Raw genomic sequence first — 14,094 nt, forward strand, 5'->3', positions numbered from 1 at the left:
CCGACCCCGTATATATGTGTGTGTGTGTGACAGGAGCCAGCTTGTGTAGTACTGTAGCTAGCTTTCTGACAGAGCGCATACGCGCGCTTCCTTAGACCCCCGGTGAGTGGGTTTTGATGAGACGTACGCGGCAATAGCGGGAGTTTTAGGGTTTTAAGAGGGAGGGAGAGAGAGAAGGTATGGGTGGGGGGGGATGTTGCACGTTGTTGGAGTTGGTGTAAAGGACTGATGGAAGAGATGGTGATGAAAGGATGGCGGTGTGTTACCTGGTGATGGAAATGTGTGTGCGTGTGTGTGTATGTGTGTATGTGTGTATGTATGAGTGTATGTGTGTATGTGCGTATGTGTGTATGTGTGTATGTGTGTATGTTGCATCCGCTGTTTGTAAAAGCAGCTGTGGAGTTGAGGTTTATGGACCGAGATTCGCACTGCTGGATTGGTGGGCGACTGCTAAGCCCTCTACCTCTTCGGTTGTTCGGGTGAGAGGATGAGGAGGGATCCTAGAAGGCAGAATCAACCGCCTTGAGGACTAGCAGTTCGTACGGCAGTGTAGTACAGTGTGGTAATGGTGGATGGTGCTGCATAGTATGATAAATCGTAGAAATGACAATATGTTCAAATGGCCCAGAAGCCTCCCACTCTGTAACAACATTACATCACATTACATTACATAACACACGCGAGGTAAAGGAGGAGGAGGTAAACCAACGGAAGGAAAACAGATACGGCAACACAAGGACAGTCACTACTAACTAACGAACTAACTAACTCGGAAACCTGCACAGCCAAAAGAGGGCATGAGCGGACTTTTTAAGATGGAATGCCCGCGCCTAATACACTGAGTGTTCGAATGTTGGAATTCTGCCGGCACACGGGGTTTTGGTCGTTATCACGCATTACGACCAGCATGTTATGCCATGCCATGCCATGCCAGATGCAGGCATCGAACTGAAAAAACCAAAAAAACTGCCAATCTCAAACTTTTCACAAGCAGCACGGCACTCTAACAGAACATGCTTTTCTTCTTCAACACCGCATTTACACAACCGACAAATACGCTGAGATCCGGGACATCTAACTAATCCCGCAAGTAAACCTTAAGAAGAGGCAGGAAGAGACCACCTGAAAATGCGATAGCCGGATAAGGGACCTTGGAAATCTCACTCGCGTGGGATGTATTGTCCGGCGTACGTTATGGAGAGTGCGTGCAATCACAGTAATGTGCCGCCGTACAGCTAGTACAATTTTAAAATGGTGTGTTACGCCGCAAATACCTGAGTTACAGGGCGAGGATTGCTACTGGAGATTTTTGGAGTGCAAGGTACTTCGTTAGATGTGTGTAGCTGTGTGGCCAGGAAGCCCTGTGAGTGGATGTGTACATGAAGGATAGGGAACATGCGCGGAAGCCGACCAAACAACAGGCGTACAACGCCCATACCCAAGGTTGCATAATTTCTTCTAAAGACAAGCGCAAATCAGATTCACAGGTAATTTTTATAGCTTTTCGCTAGTCGTCGCTCGTAAGAGCCCTCAGGGGGCATGGGCCAGCTGCTACGCCCACTTCCGCGAAACAAGCATTTCAGAGATATACGTAAATCAATATAATAAATAATACCAATAGAGAGATTTAACAGTTCTCCTAAGCGTCTGAGTCTTTTCGGTGATTCTGGAGGTCCGCCGGCATGTACGATAGATATGTTGCTACGTGGATGGTGGGCTTCCCCTTTAAGGCATTGTATCTCACACAAACTTAATTTTACTGTTATGTTTTACGTTTGTGACTGGTACGGGTGCACCTGACGCGTTTCCAGCAATACTAAAGCCGTACACGGACGAGAAGCTGCTGATGGGTCTGGCTTAATACTACCTAACTTCACAAATGAATATTGGTAAGGGGATCGTTCTACCCAAACTTCCTACCTTTAGGCACTTCAGTTATGCCGTCGACAAGAGCGTTATTTTTATCAATGGCGATTGGAGCGCAGTGCAAAATCCTAAACCTAGTCAGTTTGAAATAAATTTTCAAAGCTTTACATTACCGGAAAGTAGCTATCATCGAGGCTGCGACCAGTGACCTGCGTTGTGGGCTCCCGCGGGTTTACCCTTGCAGCCTGCGATGAACAAACATTCCTCAGGCGTAAATGAGGCATTTCCCAGCTTAAGTGGTGGCATCGGAGCTGATGGCTTAGGCTTTCGGCAGTTTGAGAGTTCGCTGGACCGCATTGTCAGCGGCAGCCGCGCGCAGGAAAGGACAGAACCAGACTCACACCCGGTGGCCTACAACGTGAGCATTTATGGCCACTTGGAGACCTCTTCCCATGCTCTTAGGCGAGCCATGACTGTTGCTTCAACGCCGCTTCTATCCTCGCAGAGCCGCTTCCAGTTCTTCCACTCAAAACGCACGAGCATTATCAACGACTCGGCAGCTAATGATGTGAGATTGGCGCAAGGAAACGGGTTGGTGTGGGACACTGATGGGTGGGCGCCATGCAACGTCGCGCTTTCGTCGTATTCCCCTCTTGTCTCCTTTTACGGCTCAAGCTCTTATCCTCCCCCCCCCGGTCCATATGGCGGCCGCCTTCCCGGTCTAAGGAAATCGGAATCACCTCTTGAAGATAAATCTGTGATACAACTTAAGTTATGAGTCTCCTTCCTCCTTTGTGGCTGGATTGGGAAAATGCCAAGAACGTTTGGTTTGGGGTCGGAGTTGGGATTGATGGTGGGTCCAAGATGTTGGAAGAGTGGTCGTTAACTTGCATACGACGAGTTCTGAATCAAGGTTAAGGAAGCGATAAGTGAATGATGATTCTATTTCATGGGTCAAAGTGGGTGTGTGGGAACTGGGATGGGAATTTTTAGTGGTTGCCAAATTATTTTGCGGGGTTACGGGTTTAAGGAACAAACTGGTACTACGGGACGTGCGATGACCGCTTCCAAAAGTTGGACGCTATTAAAGGACACGGGGAACAGGGTGAAGAGTTCTCAACGGAAAAACCGCCTTGAAGCGGTGGGGGAGGGAGGGAGGGAGGGAGAGTCCAACGTGATTAACCTAAAAACACATGACGTGTCGGAGTGTTTGGCCTCTAGGGCTTGGGGTTTGACGCTTGGGGTTTGGCGTCCAGTGAGACAGCGTGGCCTTTCCTAGGTCGTGTGTTTTGCCGGGGCTCTGCATCGCGGCCCGGGCAGCTTGGAAGAGAGGAATGACTGGGACTCTGGATCTGAATCTGGTTTCGGAGGCGACCGATCATCCTCCTTCTCCTCGTCATTGTCATTGTCATCGTGTCATTGCCATCGTCATTGCCATCGTCATCACCCTCACCCTCACCCCCATCCGCTGCTTCTTTCAACCTCTTTCAAACCTGGTCCTGCCCGTTGCTCGCAAACGGCCTTTTTTTAATTACGCGCCCGTACATCTGTACGTACGGCAGTTGGCGGGCCGGGAAGACTCTTTGGTCAAGGCTTGGCGTACGGTTTCGGAGATCGATGCGCTTTTGGGCAGTGATTTTCGTCCCGCTCTCAGCACCACATGTGAGGATGCAGAACGACCCGGCCCGGTGGACGAGTCGTACGTCAGAGTAAGTACGATAACCTGTACGGCACGTGTAGGGGGTGTTCTATCCGCATTCTGCATTATTATGTTATTATGTTTCATGGCCTTCACTTCCGCAGCTGTTCACGTGTGTGTTCGTGTCCGTCTTCGTGTCCATCTCCGCCTAAGTCTCCGCCCCCTCGCATAGTTCTTTTCCCCGCCTGTCTGTCTGTCTGTCTGTCTGTCTGTCTGTCTGTGTATCTCTCGCACACTTCACAACTCTGCATCTTGGTAGCTTTGCACGCGACGCCCTCCTAGAGGCGTACATGCATTTATTTATTCATTCATTCGTTCCCCTCTCCCTCTCGCCGGGATGAACGGGTGCTCAGCGGCTCAATACGGAGCTGGAAGCCGCTATGAACGTGTCTCTGACATTTAAAGAAAGGTATCGGACAACCCGAGGAACCAGAAGTGGAGTCGTTGGTGGTTTTGGAGCTGGTAGCGGCTGGGCGAATGATTCGGTGGGGGAAGGTCATGGGCCAGGGAGGGGACCTTCCGCAACTGCGACGGTGGACGGCGGCGGCGGCGGCGGCGGCGGCGGGGCCAGCGGGCAGATGGGGGAGGCTTACAGTCGAGGTGTCGGCGGTGGCGTGGCGGCGGCAGGTCAGTACGGCATTGTCCTTTTGCAGGTGTCGTGCTTCCGTGTGCTCGTAATTTCATTATTTTTCTGTATGTATATGCTTGTGTATGTGTATGTATGTACGTGTGTATGTGTGAGTATGTGTGAGTATGTGTGTGTATGTGTGTGTATGTGTGTGTATGTGTGTGTATGTGTATGTGTGTGTATGTGTGTGCATGTGTGTGCATGTGTGTGTATGTGTGTGTGTGTGTGTGTGTGGAAGTGTGAGTATGTGTGTGTGTGGAAGTGTGTGCGCTGATGTAGGCCTGACGGGTTGGCCTGCTTTTGTGAGAGATGAGCTTAGAGCTGTGTCTCTCAGAAACCAAGACAACTCTCAACAACAGATATCTTGGCTCTCAGATCGATGAAGAACGCAGCGAAGTGCGATACGGAGTGTGAAGTGTAGAAATACGTGATCCGGATTCACGTTCTTGTTGCCGTACCCTGACATTTTAACAAAAACTGTTTTCCACTGTGGTCACGCCCCATGCCATTCCTTTCATCCTCCTGTACTTCGACCATATTTCTTATATTCATATAATTTGCGCTCCCTTCAGGACTCGATCGCACGACGTTGACAAATCCTCACGGCAGCGTCTTGGCAACCCCGCCACCGCGTCAACGCCTGTCGGAGGCGTCTGGTACGGCAATCAGCGCCGCCGTCGCCGTCACGTCCTCCACCTTTCACCAGTTTCAAAGCCGTACAACCTCAAATCAACACCAACTAAATAACGTCGGTCCGTCGTCGCCGACGTCGCGTTCCCCACGCTTTGGAACGTCCGTTACGGCAGCAGCGGCAGCAGCGGCAGCAGCAGCAGCAGCGGCGACGGCGGCGTCAACCTCTGCACCAACATCTGGTGGCGGCGGCGGTGTCGATAGTACGGCGGCGGCAGCTACAGCGGCGGGGGCACTGACGGGGATTGGGATAGGGGCTGGCGGCGGCGGCGGCGGCAAGGGCTTGTCGTCGTACCCGTCCGTACACAGTCCCGTACCACCAGTATCCCCGGGGCCGCCGCCATCGCCTCGTTCCGTATATGCGCACGCCGCATCGACGTCGGCATCGACGTCAGCGGGGTCGGCAGTGGCGGCGGCGGCATCGCCTCCGCCTCCGCCGCCTCCGCCAGCGCCGACGGCGATTTCGCCGCCGCTGCACCGCAGGCTGCAAACCTTGAACGGTGGCGCTGGCGGCGGCGGCGGCGGGATACGAGTGGCCGTCGGGTCGGCGTTGGATCACGGTGTGTGGGACAGCGACGGTGTGTGGCGGCCGGCGGATCCCGTACACGAGGTGTACGTCCCGCAGCACTTGCAGCGGATAGGTCCTGACGATCTCGTCAAGGTGGGTGGCGGAGGGGGAGGGGATGTGAGATCCCGACGTAGGCGGTGCTTGTGGTGGGGTGAGGAGGAGGGAGTGCGGTGTGTAGGGATTTTGGGGGGTGACGGTGGGAGTAGTGGGTGGGTGGGTGCAAAGGCGGAATAATCGGAGGGTTTTCCGTACAAAGAGGGGGGAGTTACGTACAAAGCGGGAGATTTTCCCTACAAGGGGGGGTAATGGGAGAAGGGTACGTACGGGGTGGTGCAGTGGGTGGGGAAGGAAAGACCAGGAAAGACCAGGAAAGACCAGGAAAGACCAGGAAAGACCAGGAAAGACCAGGAAAGACCAGGAAAGACCAGGAAAGACCAGGAAAGACCAGGAAAGACCAGGAAAGACCAGGAAAGACCAGGAAAGACCAGGAAAGACCAGGAAAGACCAGGAAAGACTGTACGAATTCGGAGCACGGACTGTGCTGCGAGTGTAGGAAGAGTGGCTGTATTTACTGGCACACTCTCTCTCTCTCTCTCACATACACACACACACACACACACACACACCTAGATTTTCCCATTGTCGATATTCTAAGCTTGTGACCTTAACTAAGTTATACAAAGGGGTGCTGGTTTGAAATAGACTCCCATTGATTGACTGAACTTCCATATCGACGGCCTGGCGCACCCACACATGTTTTCCTGCCTTGTAAAAGGTGTGCTACTCCGTACCCCTTTTATTTCTGTGACTACTCCGTACCTTGTTGATGTGTACTGCTTTCCTGCTTCGCCTGTAGTTTTCCCTACCTGCCTCCTGCCTGCCTCCCTCCCTCCTCGTTCTTGGACAGGTTCGGGAGCTGGGTCGTGGCTGTTTTGGCAGTGTGTGGCTGGCCAAGTGGCGGGGGGTGGAGGTTGCGCTGAAGGAGCTTATCAACCAAAGTGCTTTGGATGGACCTGCGAATGAGGTGAGGCGGCGGGGGTAGCGATGTTCATGGTGGGGTGACAGTCGTATGTGATGTGGATGAAAAGGACGACTGTATGACGGCAGGTTCGGCAGACTGAACAGGCTTTCTAAAGTTATAAAGTGTAAATTAATCGGTATTGCCATCAATTCGCTATAGTCTAGGCGGTTAGGATACGAGATTCTCACTCTCGAGACCCGGGTTCGAGTCCCGGTGGCGAAAGATGTTTTGTCATTGTGTTCCTCCCTCCATTAAACTTTTGTCCAGCTTTGATGTACTGATGAACATCCTTACGTAAAATCCTGCTTATGATCACATCTTATGAGCGTCTTTCTACATTTCTTAACCTGTCTCTGCACGAAATTGGAGTTTTGGCAGCGCCGCCCTTCCGTTGCAACACCGTTGGGTTGCGCCACGAACCAGCAAGCAGAAAGCTCCGTCGTAATCCTTTTTCGATTTGCTTTCTCATTTGCTTCGGCTCTCCGCCTTTCATATGTGATATGTAATCCAAGCTTCTCTGCGGCAGCTGCAGCCCAATCGACATCTGGAACAATGGCAAGGAAGCTAAGCTGTGCCACATTCCCGAATTCTTTTACTTTTACGCCATTGTAAAGGTATTCGCTTCTTCCCCGGCTTTGCGTCTTTAAAATGTCGATTTGTTTAGTCATGTTTTCGCAGCTTTGAATTTATCAACCAAAAACCCACTATACCTTTCGTATATGAGAAAGATGTCTTTGTGTCGATTGTTTTCTTCAAACGCAGCCAAATGATACCAAGATATGCGTTGCGAGGCTGACCTGCTGACCGTCCCTCTGCTGCTGACTGATTCCGGGAGACCATGACTGACTCAAATGGAATTTCCAAGTCATGCCATGCATACCCACATACATGGGTCTCATAGGAATCAGATGCACACAAATTCATTACATCGCGAATGCACTGTGCAGAATGAACATAGGATGTCCAGAAATGTCTCCATCTCACACAGCAAACCCACATTTCTCAGCTCATTCTCTCTCGTCATCGGATCGCTACTGCCTTTCCAAATCAGCAGACTGAAATCTGATAGTTAATGCTCCCTTGCCTTCTAAACTCACTTTCCCAATTCTCATTCACACACCGCCCAACGCTAACCCCGCCACGCGTTCCCCCTGTAACACAGCAAAGGCGTAACCCCGGATGCTCAGATGGGCCTTGCGTCGTTACAACCCCCCTCCTCTCTCCCCCCCAATACACACACGCTCACGCAAATCCCCCACCGCCACGCACGCATGCAGGTGTTCTACGAGGCGGAGCGTTTGGCCTCTCTTAGGCACCCTTGCGTCATCGCCTTTTACGGCATTGTAACCGTCCCCGGGTGCTATGCTACCGTTGTGGAGTACCTGCGGATGGGCTCTCTGAAGAGCGGACTCACCCGGCTGAGGAAACAGGTGTGCCGGTGCGTATGTATGTATGTATGACTTAGATTACACTGTGGGCCGCGAGAGCCGGGGGCCGAAGCCGAAACACAGCGCAAGGGTCGGGAGCACACAGCACAAGTCGGTTAGTCTTGTATGTATGTATGCATGTATGTGCGTATGTATGTATGATGCTTGTGTCGTCGTATGGATGTGCGTAGTGTGCGTGTATGTATGGTAGGAAATCGTGCCTTTGTGCTGCGTGACTAGTCTGTGTGTGTGTGTCTGTGTGTGTGTGTGTGTCTGTGTGTATGTGTATCTGTGTGTGTGTGTATCTGTGTGTGTGTGTGTGTGTGTCTAGGAGGGCCCTCCGTTCTTTCCTTCTGCTTCTTCCGCTCCCCCTGCCCGTTGGTGTTCTCGTGTTGGTGTTCGCTGACCATGACGGCGACACGATATCATCACGTTGTCGTGCGACTACGATGTTTGATTGCCGTACAGGGTTCAGCCGTATTCGTACCGTGTAAGGGTGGTGTATATTACAAAAGCATCGACTGCACTACCTCCCCTGCCTCCTCCGGCCTATGGCTCGGTATAGTTGTTGTAGTAACATGTACTGCTGCTTATTTTGTCGTCGATATGACTACTACACCCCTTGCGCGACATGCGGATAGGGGGCGGACATCAGCCGGCGGCTTCGGGCGGCAATCGCTTTGCAGGTGCGTATGGCTGCACGGCAATGTCGTACATGAGAGTACGACATAGTACGGCATTCTACTTGAATACAGGAAACCGGTTTTATGACTTATGCTAGGAGAAGGGTTGTTGGAGAGTGTCTGTCATTTGCCAGGTTGCGGCGACCCTAGCTAGTGAAATAAACTCGTTACTTTATTAACGCCAAACTTATTAGCTAGTGAAATAAACTCGTTACTTTATTAACGCCAAAAGAAATTGTTGACATAGCAGGTGGATGTCGTACACGCATAAACACATACACATACATACATACATACACCGCGGCCGCTCAAATCGTTATATATTTACGTCAGTCACACCTCCTTCCTTCGGCCGTCCCATCCTCAACATTCCCCGACTTCTTCAGCTTTACACAAGCCGGGATGCTCCCATCTGCCGTACACCCCGCGTCGCACACTCCACAACCACCTTGCCTCCGTACACCTTGCCTCCGTACATGCCCCATTACAAAGGGGTTTTTCCTTCACTCCTCCTAAACCCCCTCCCCTCCCCTTCCCTCTCCTCCCCTCTCCTCTCCTCACTAACACAAACCGAAAGGCTGCTCGCGGTATGGAGTATCTCCACGGTCAGTACCTGGTGCACTTCGATCTCAAGTGCGATAACCTGTTGTGCGACCTGCGAGATCCGTCGCGACCGGTGGTCAAGATCGGCGACCTCGGGCTGTCCAAGGTGAAATATATAATAAGGGATTGCTGATAAAGAAGTTTGTTATCCGGTCGTTATTGATTTTATGATTCTGTACTTTTTTCCATGCTTGTACGCGTTTAGGCATATTGCGTTTTGTAAATGCGCAAATCGGCAGCACCACATCCACGACGTATGATTAGTATAATGTATAAATAATATTATTATATTAGTATTTATATATGTCTACATCATAACACATAATCAACCTTGACAAACATTGCCTTTTCACGATGTAATTTTATGTGTTCGTATGTATGTTTGCACACACACGCGTGGATACTCGCCCTCCCTATCCAACGTCGCAACCGGTTTCGTGTGCGTTTTATGCATGTGTACGACAACTGTACGACAGAAAAAGAAGGATAGTTTTGTGAGCGGTAACATGCGAGGAACTCTGCCGTGGATGGCTCCGGAGCTATTTCCTGGGGTACGGGAGAAGCAACGTCAGGCGGCTTTGGCGGCGGGTGTACGGGACGAAGGTTGCAGCGACGGCGTGAGTGACCTAGGCACTGGGCCAACGACTACTGTAACCGCCTCAACCGCAAATACGAACGGAGTCGGTATGGATTGCCTGGACGACAGAGTCAACGAAAAGGTACTTCAGTTATCGTAATAGACGTGGTGGTTGCGCTTTTTAACCAATCCCTGTTGTTGCCCCTTTCCGCTTTCCCTTTTTCCCCCCTCTGGGTCCATCTTGTATCTGAACTTTCACACACATACAGACGCACATACATACACACACATAGCTTAGGCGGTATTTCCGTTGGGCCTGGGATCCCGCAGTCCCTGGCCAGCGTCGTCAGGCCCGGACAGATACTTGTAACAAACACATGGACGCATACATGCATACATAGTAAGTATGTATTACATACTTACTTACGTATCGCGGCTCAAATATTAAAAAAAATAACCTTTTATTAATCACATGCAATACAAAACACACATGACTCAAACAATGGCAAGTTTTGATCCCTGAGCATAACAAGTAACAAACCAGTCGATTACACGTAAGGATAGTGGCGACACACCAGCGATCACTTCATACAATAGTTTTCGATGTCCATGGTTTTTCTGGTAGTACGATGTTAATGAAGTCTGCAACGCCAGGTTGCGGAAGAATTGTAAGAGTGGATGACGTGTTCCGATTTCTCCTCCCCATGAAGTCCTCCAGCCGAAAGAAAATATGCATTTTTATATCTTATCACATAACTAACGACAAAATATAAATAACCCAAAAAACAATTAAAAGCTTTACAAATTTGTAGGTGGACGTATTTTCCTTCGGCATCGTGTTATGGGAGATCTGGCAGCTCGGGGAGCAGCCGTACAGTTCGTACAGTCTGGCCGACATATTCGCAGGCGTTATGACCGGGAGCCTCCGGCCTGGAGTCCCCGGAGACTGCGATCCGGATTGGGCGGCACTGATGCAGGTACGTGTGTATGTATGTATGTATGTATGATGTGTGTGACAGGGGGCACATATCTTCACCCGTGTCCGCTACCCGGCGAAACCCTGCCTTCCCCGGTATTTCGGGGCACCCTCTTTTAGTCACCCTGGCCGACTTCTCAGTGGATCGCTCAGCTTCCGCACCCGCCATCGGCATCCAACGGAATTTGCCGAATCAACAACGGCTCAACTCCACTCCCGGTCAGCTCATAGGCCTACTTTATCCCAGGTCACCACCGTCCATCGACTAGGGACACTTTACCTTCCACCATCGGAAGGATTTTCGACCCTGACAGGTCTCGATCCCGGAACCTTCGGGGGCATGTGTCAGCATGTGTGTATGTATGTTTATGCGTGCGTCTGGATGTGTGTTTGTGCATGTGTATGTCTAGGTGTGTGTATATTCATGTATGTATATTCGTACAACCTAGCTGCGAGCAGCTGTGTTTGCGTGTGTATGTCCCCTGTCGGCCCCTCCCCCCCGCGTCCTATTGGCCATCCTGCTGCCTCTCTTCCCCCGTTCCTTTCCTGTCTGCGCTAACCCCCAACTGCCCTAACCTCCCCAACTGCCCTAACCTCCCCAACTGCCCTAACCTCCCCAACTGCCCTAACCTCCCCAACTGCTTCCCGTCATCTCCACCCAAAAGGCATGTTGGCACGACAGTCCCCGAGCCCGCCCCAGCTTTAACGCCATAGCGGAACGGCTGGAGGAGGTCCTGGAGAGATTGACGAAACAGGAAGCGGCCGCAGCGGCGGCGGCGGGTGGGCCTGATACCCGTCGATTTTAGAGAAGGCCGTCTGGTCCAGCACTGTATGTGTGCACGTGTGTATGTGTGTATGTATGTGTGTGTGCACGTGTGTATGTGTGTGTGTGTGTGTCACCAACGATTCCCATCCCTCGCCCCTTTGTTTTCCCCCGACCTCGATGTGCTATGCATGTGTTTATGTATGCCTGCATGTAAGGTATTTTTCGGCTTTCTGGCAGTAGCGAGTCAGAAGGACGAGGGCCCAGCGGCAATTGCGCTTGACGAAAAACCACAGCACAACAACGATGTGCGCAATCGCACGCAGACACGCTCCAATTTGCGCTTTTACTCACACGTGTATGTCGTACATGACGTGGGTGTATGCATAAGTTTTTGCATTACTTCATCTAACGCTCATAATTGTGCTCTGGAAGGCGGTACATTTCATGTTGGTGTTATAGGAGGTCAAGATATCACCTTCAGGTTGGGGTTGTACGAAGCGGGAGATACTGTAGCAGCGATGTGGTGGGATAGTTAATTTGAGCAACGAGGTAATACCCATCGGGACATTAATTTTATTGCGGACATGCATTTCCGTGAAAGCATTTCGACGTTGTGCTCATCCATCTCACATCTGGACGCAGACTGCATTTGTATGGGCGCTGCAGCAGCGGCAGTTTGGGACTCCAGGAACATTACCTGGTTTATGTTTGCGTGTACTTGAATATCTAAGTATTCCCGGGTGAAAAAAATATTGCGAATGCCGTACTTGCCGTACTTGCGATAAGGACTTGTTGCCTGGTTATTGGAATTGGAGTTTTAAGACTGGGTTTCGAAACCAACTGTACTGGAAAGAAAAATCAGGAAAGCGGAAAGAAAAGCAAGGTGGGCAAGAAAAGCAAGCCTTCTATGCTTTTGGCTGGTTATTTGGAAAAGGAACAAAGTTCTTTCTCTTAGCTTGTCTGGATGCTCTAAGCTGCTACGTAGAGGTGATGCGGACACTGTCAGGCGGTCCGTGTATTTCAGCTGCGACTTTTTTCAAGGTGACTATTGCGGAAGCCCTGCTTCGCTGGTTCACGGGAAAAAGGGAGATCGTCACCGTTGTAAACGGGAGACTTCCTGACGCGAATGAGGTGATGCATGCCGACTTTATTAACAACATGGACCTTGGCATCTCGAAGCGTCTATCTGAGCCAGGTTATGGCGAAGAAAGAAGACCTGTTTGGACTGTAGGACTATGTTTGTGCTCGTTTCTGCAGCCCGGGAACACGCGCTGTAAGCTGTCACGGACTCCCTGTTTAACCATGGAGAACTGCAGTACAGCACCGTTAACATCAGTTGTAAGTCGTTAGCTCCCTTATCCGTTTCCTAAACATCTACAGCTGTAAGACTCCGGCAAGGATGACCCAAAAGGCTCGCACAGGCTAACCTTGAAATTTGTATATTTCCGGTCGTGTGCTTTTGCTGAAACGGTTTACGCTAGGTGTTGCTTTCTCCTACTTTTCGAACTACAGCAACGCGTGGATACACTTCCTAACGAAGTCTTGGCAATATACATTTTCGGTTATACATCGGGCTGCATTGTGCTATGCTTTCCAACATCGTGAGAACGACTGGCCATCGGCCTATCACAACCTCAAAAGGCTTAAGTGTCACCGCTGTCAAAAGGATCAGAAGTGCCTTCATATGCAGAAATAAGATAGGGGATGAGCTGCTGGACTTCGTCACAGGTGCAGAAGTTCATTATGCTTGCGACCCGGTTGCACCAAACCTGACAATGCCCAATCATGGAAGGTTAAAACTGAGATAATACCTCGCTATCTGCTCCTTTGCAGCTGGCCCCAAACTCCGAAAATGGTACGGAGCCGGTGAACGACCTGTGGATGGCGGTGAGGAGCAGGTTGGTTTGCGGCCAGATATCCACCCTTCTCATAGCTGGACGAAGTGCATACGATTACTGGAAATCCATTTGCGCCCATCCGCATGACCTTTGGCTTCCTGCAATCCAGGAGCCGGAGGAGCCTGATGCGGCATCGGACGTCGTGCTAGTGACGGAAGCGGACAGTCCCATTGGAGAGCAGGTGGTGTTGCAGCTAATCCTAGCCAGGTAATAAATTTGTCTTACTCCCGTAAGGGTTCTCGGATATCATAACCAAAATCAGGGGGCAGGGTTTTCAAGGACTTGGGCCTGTCCGTAGGCAAATGGGTTGCACAGGTGGCAGCTTCATTCCACTTTGATCCAATATCCAATATCCTGAAAATTTGATTTCTTGAACTCTTCGGGGGATCTTGGGTGGTTTGGGCGATCTTGGTCTTCTGGTTCACCAGCTGTGTGTGTGTGTGTGTGTGTGTGTGTGTGTGTGTGTGTGTGTGTGTGTGTGTGTGTGTGTGTGTGTGTGTGTGTGTGTGTATGTGTGTGTGTGTGCGTGTGTGTGTGTGTGTGTGTATGTGTGTGCCTGTGCCACGCAGAAATTCGTTGGACCCACCATCTACGCCCCATCACCCCAACATATACGCCCCTTATATCTCCAAACCATCCCACCATCCCACTTCATCATAATCCATATTACCCACATGGTTTAGGCAACAGCT

At 50.9% G+C, this 14,094-nt stretch overlaps 2 protein-coding genes across 2 annotated transcripts; both read left to right on the forward strand.

Annotated features, from left to right (window-relative positions):
* Positions 1-1,379: 1,379 nt before the first annotated feature.
* VOLCADRAFT_97845 (uncharacterized protein) lies at positions 1,380-2,644 on the forward strand (the record flags this gene model as incomplete). Its single annotated transcript, XM_002956747.1, has 4 exons — positions 1,380-1,487; positions 2,111-2,284; positions 2,372-2,478; positions 2,593-2,644. 4 exons carry the CDS (start codon positions 1,380-1,382, stop codon positions 2,642-2,644), a joined length of 441 nt encoding a protein of 146 aa, XP_002956793.1.
* A 2,722-nt stretch (positions 2,645-5,366) lies between these two features.
* VOLCADRAFT_121569 (uncharacterized protein) lies at positions 5,367-12,226 on the forward strand (the record flags this gene model as incomplete). The annotated part of the gene is made up of 9 exons (XM_002956748.1): positions 5,367-5,544; positions 6,359-6,475; positions 7,750-7,902; positions 8,541-8,585; positions 9,160-9,291; positions 9,662-9,904; positions 10,575-10,739; positions 11,404-11,518; positions 12,147-12,226. Exons 3-9 carry the CDS (start codon positions 7,861-7,863, stop codon positions 12,224-12,226), a joined length of 822 nt encoding a protein of 273 aa, XP_002956794.1. The 5' UTR covers positions 5,367-5,544; positions 6,359-6,475; positions 7,750-7,860.
* Between the last annotated feature and the right edge of the window lie 1,868 nt (positions 12,227-14,094).

The sequence above is a fragment of the Volvox carteri genome (genome assembly GCF_000143455.1).
Source record: "Volvox carteri f. nagariensis unplaced genomic scaffold VOLCAscaffold_65, whole genome shotgun sequence".
In the NCBI taxonomy this organism is placed as follows: domain Eukaryota; kingdom Viridiplantae; phylum Chlorophyta; class Chlorophyceae; order Chlamydomonadales; family Volvocaceae; genus Volvox; species Volvox carteri.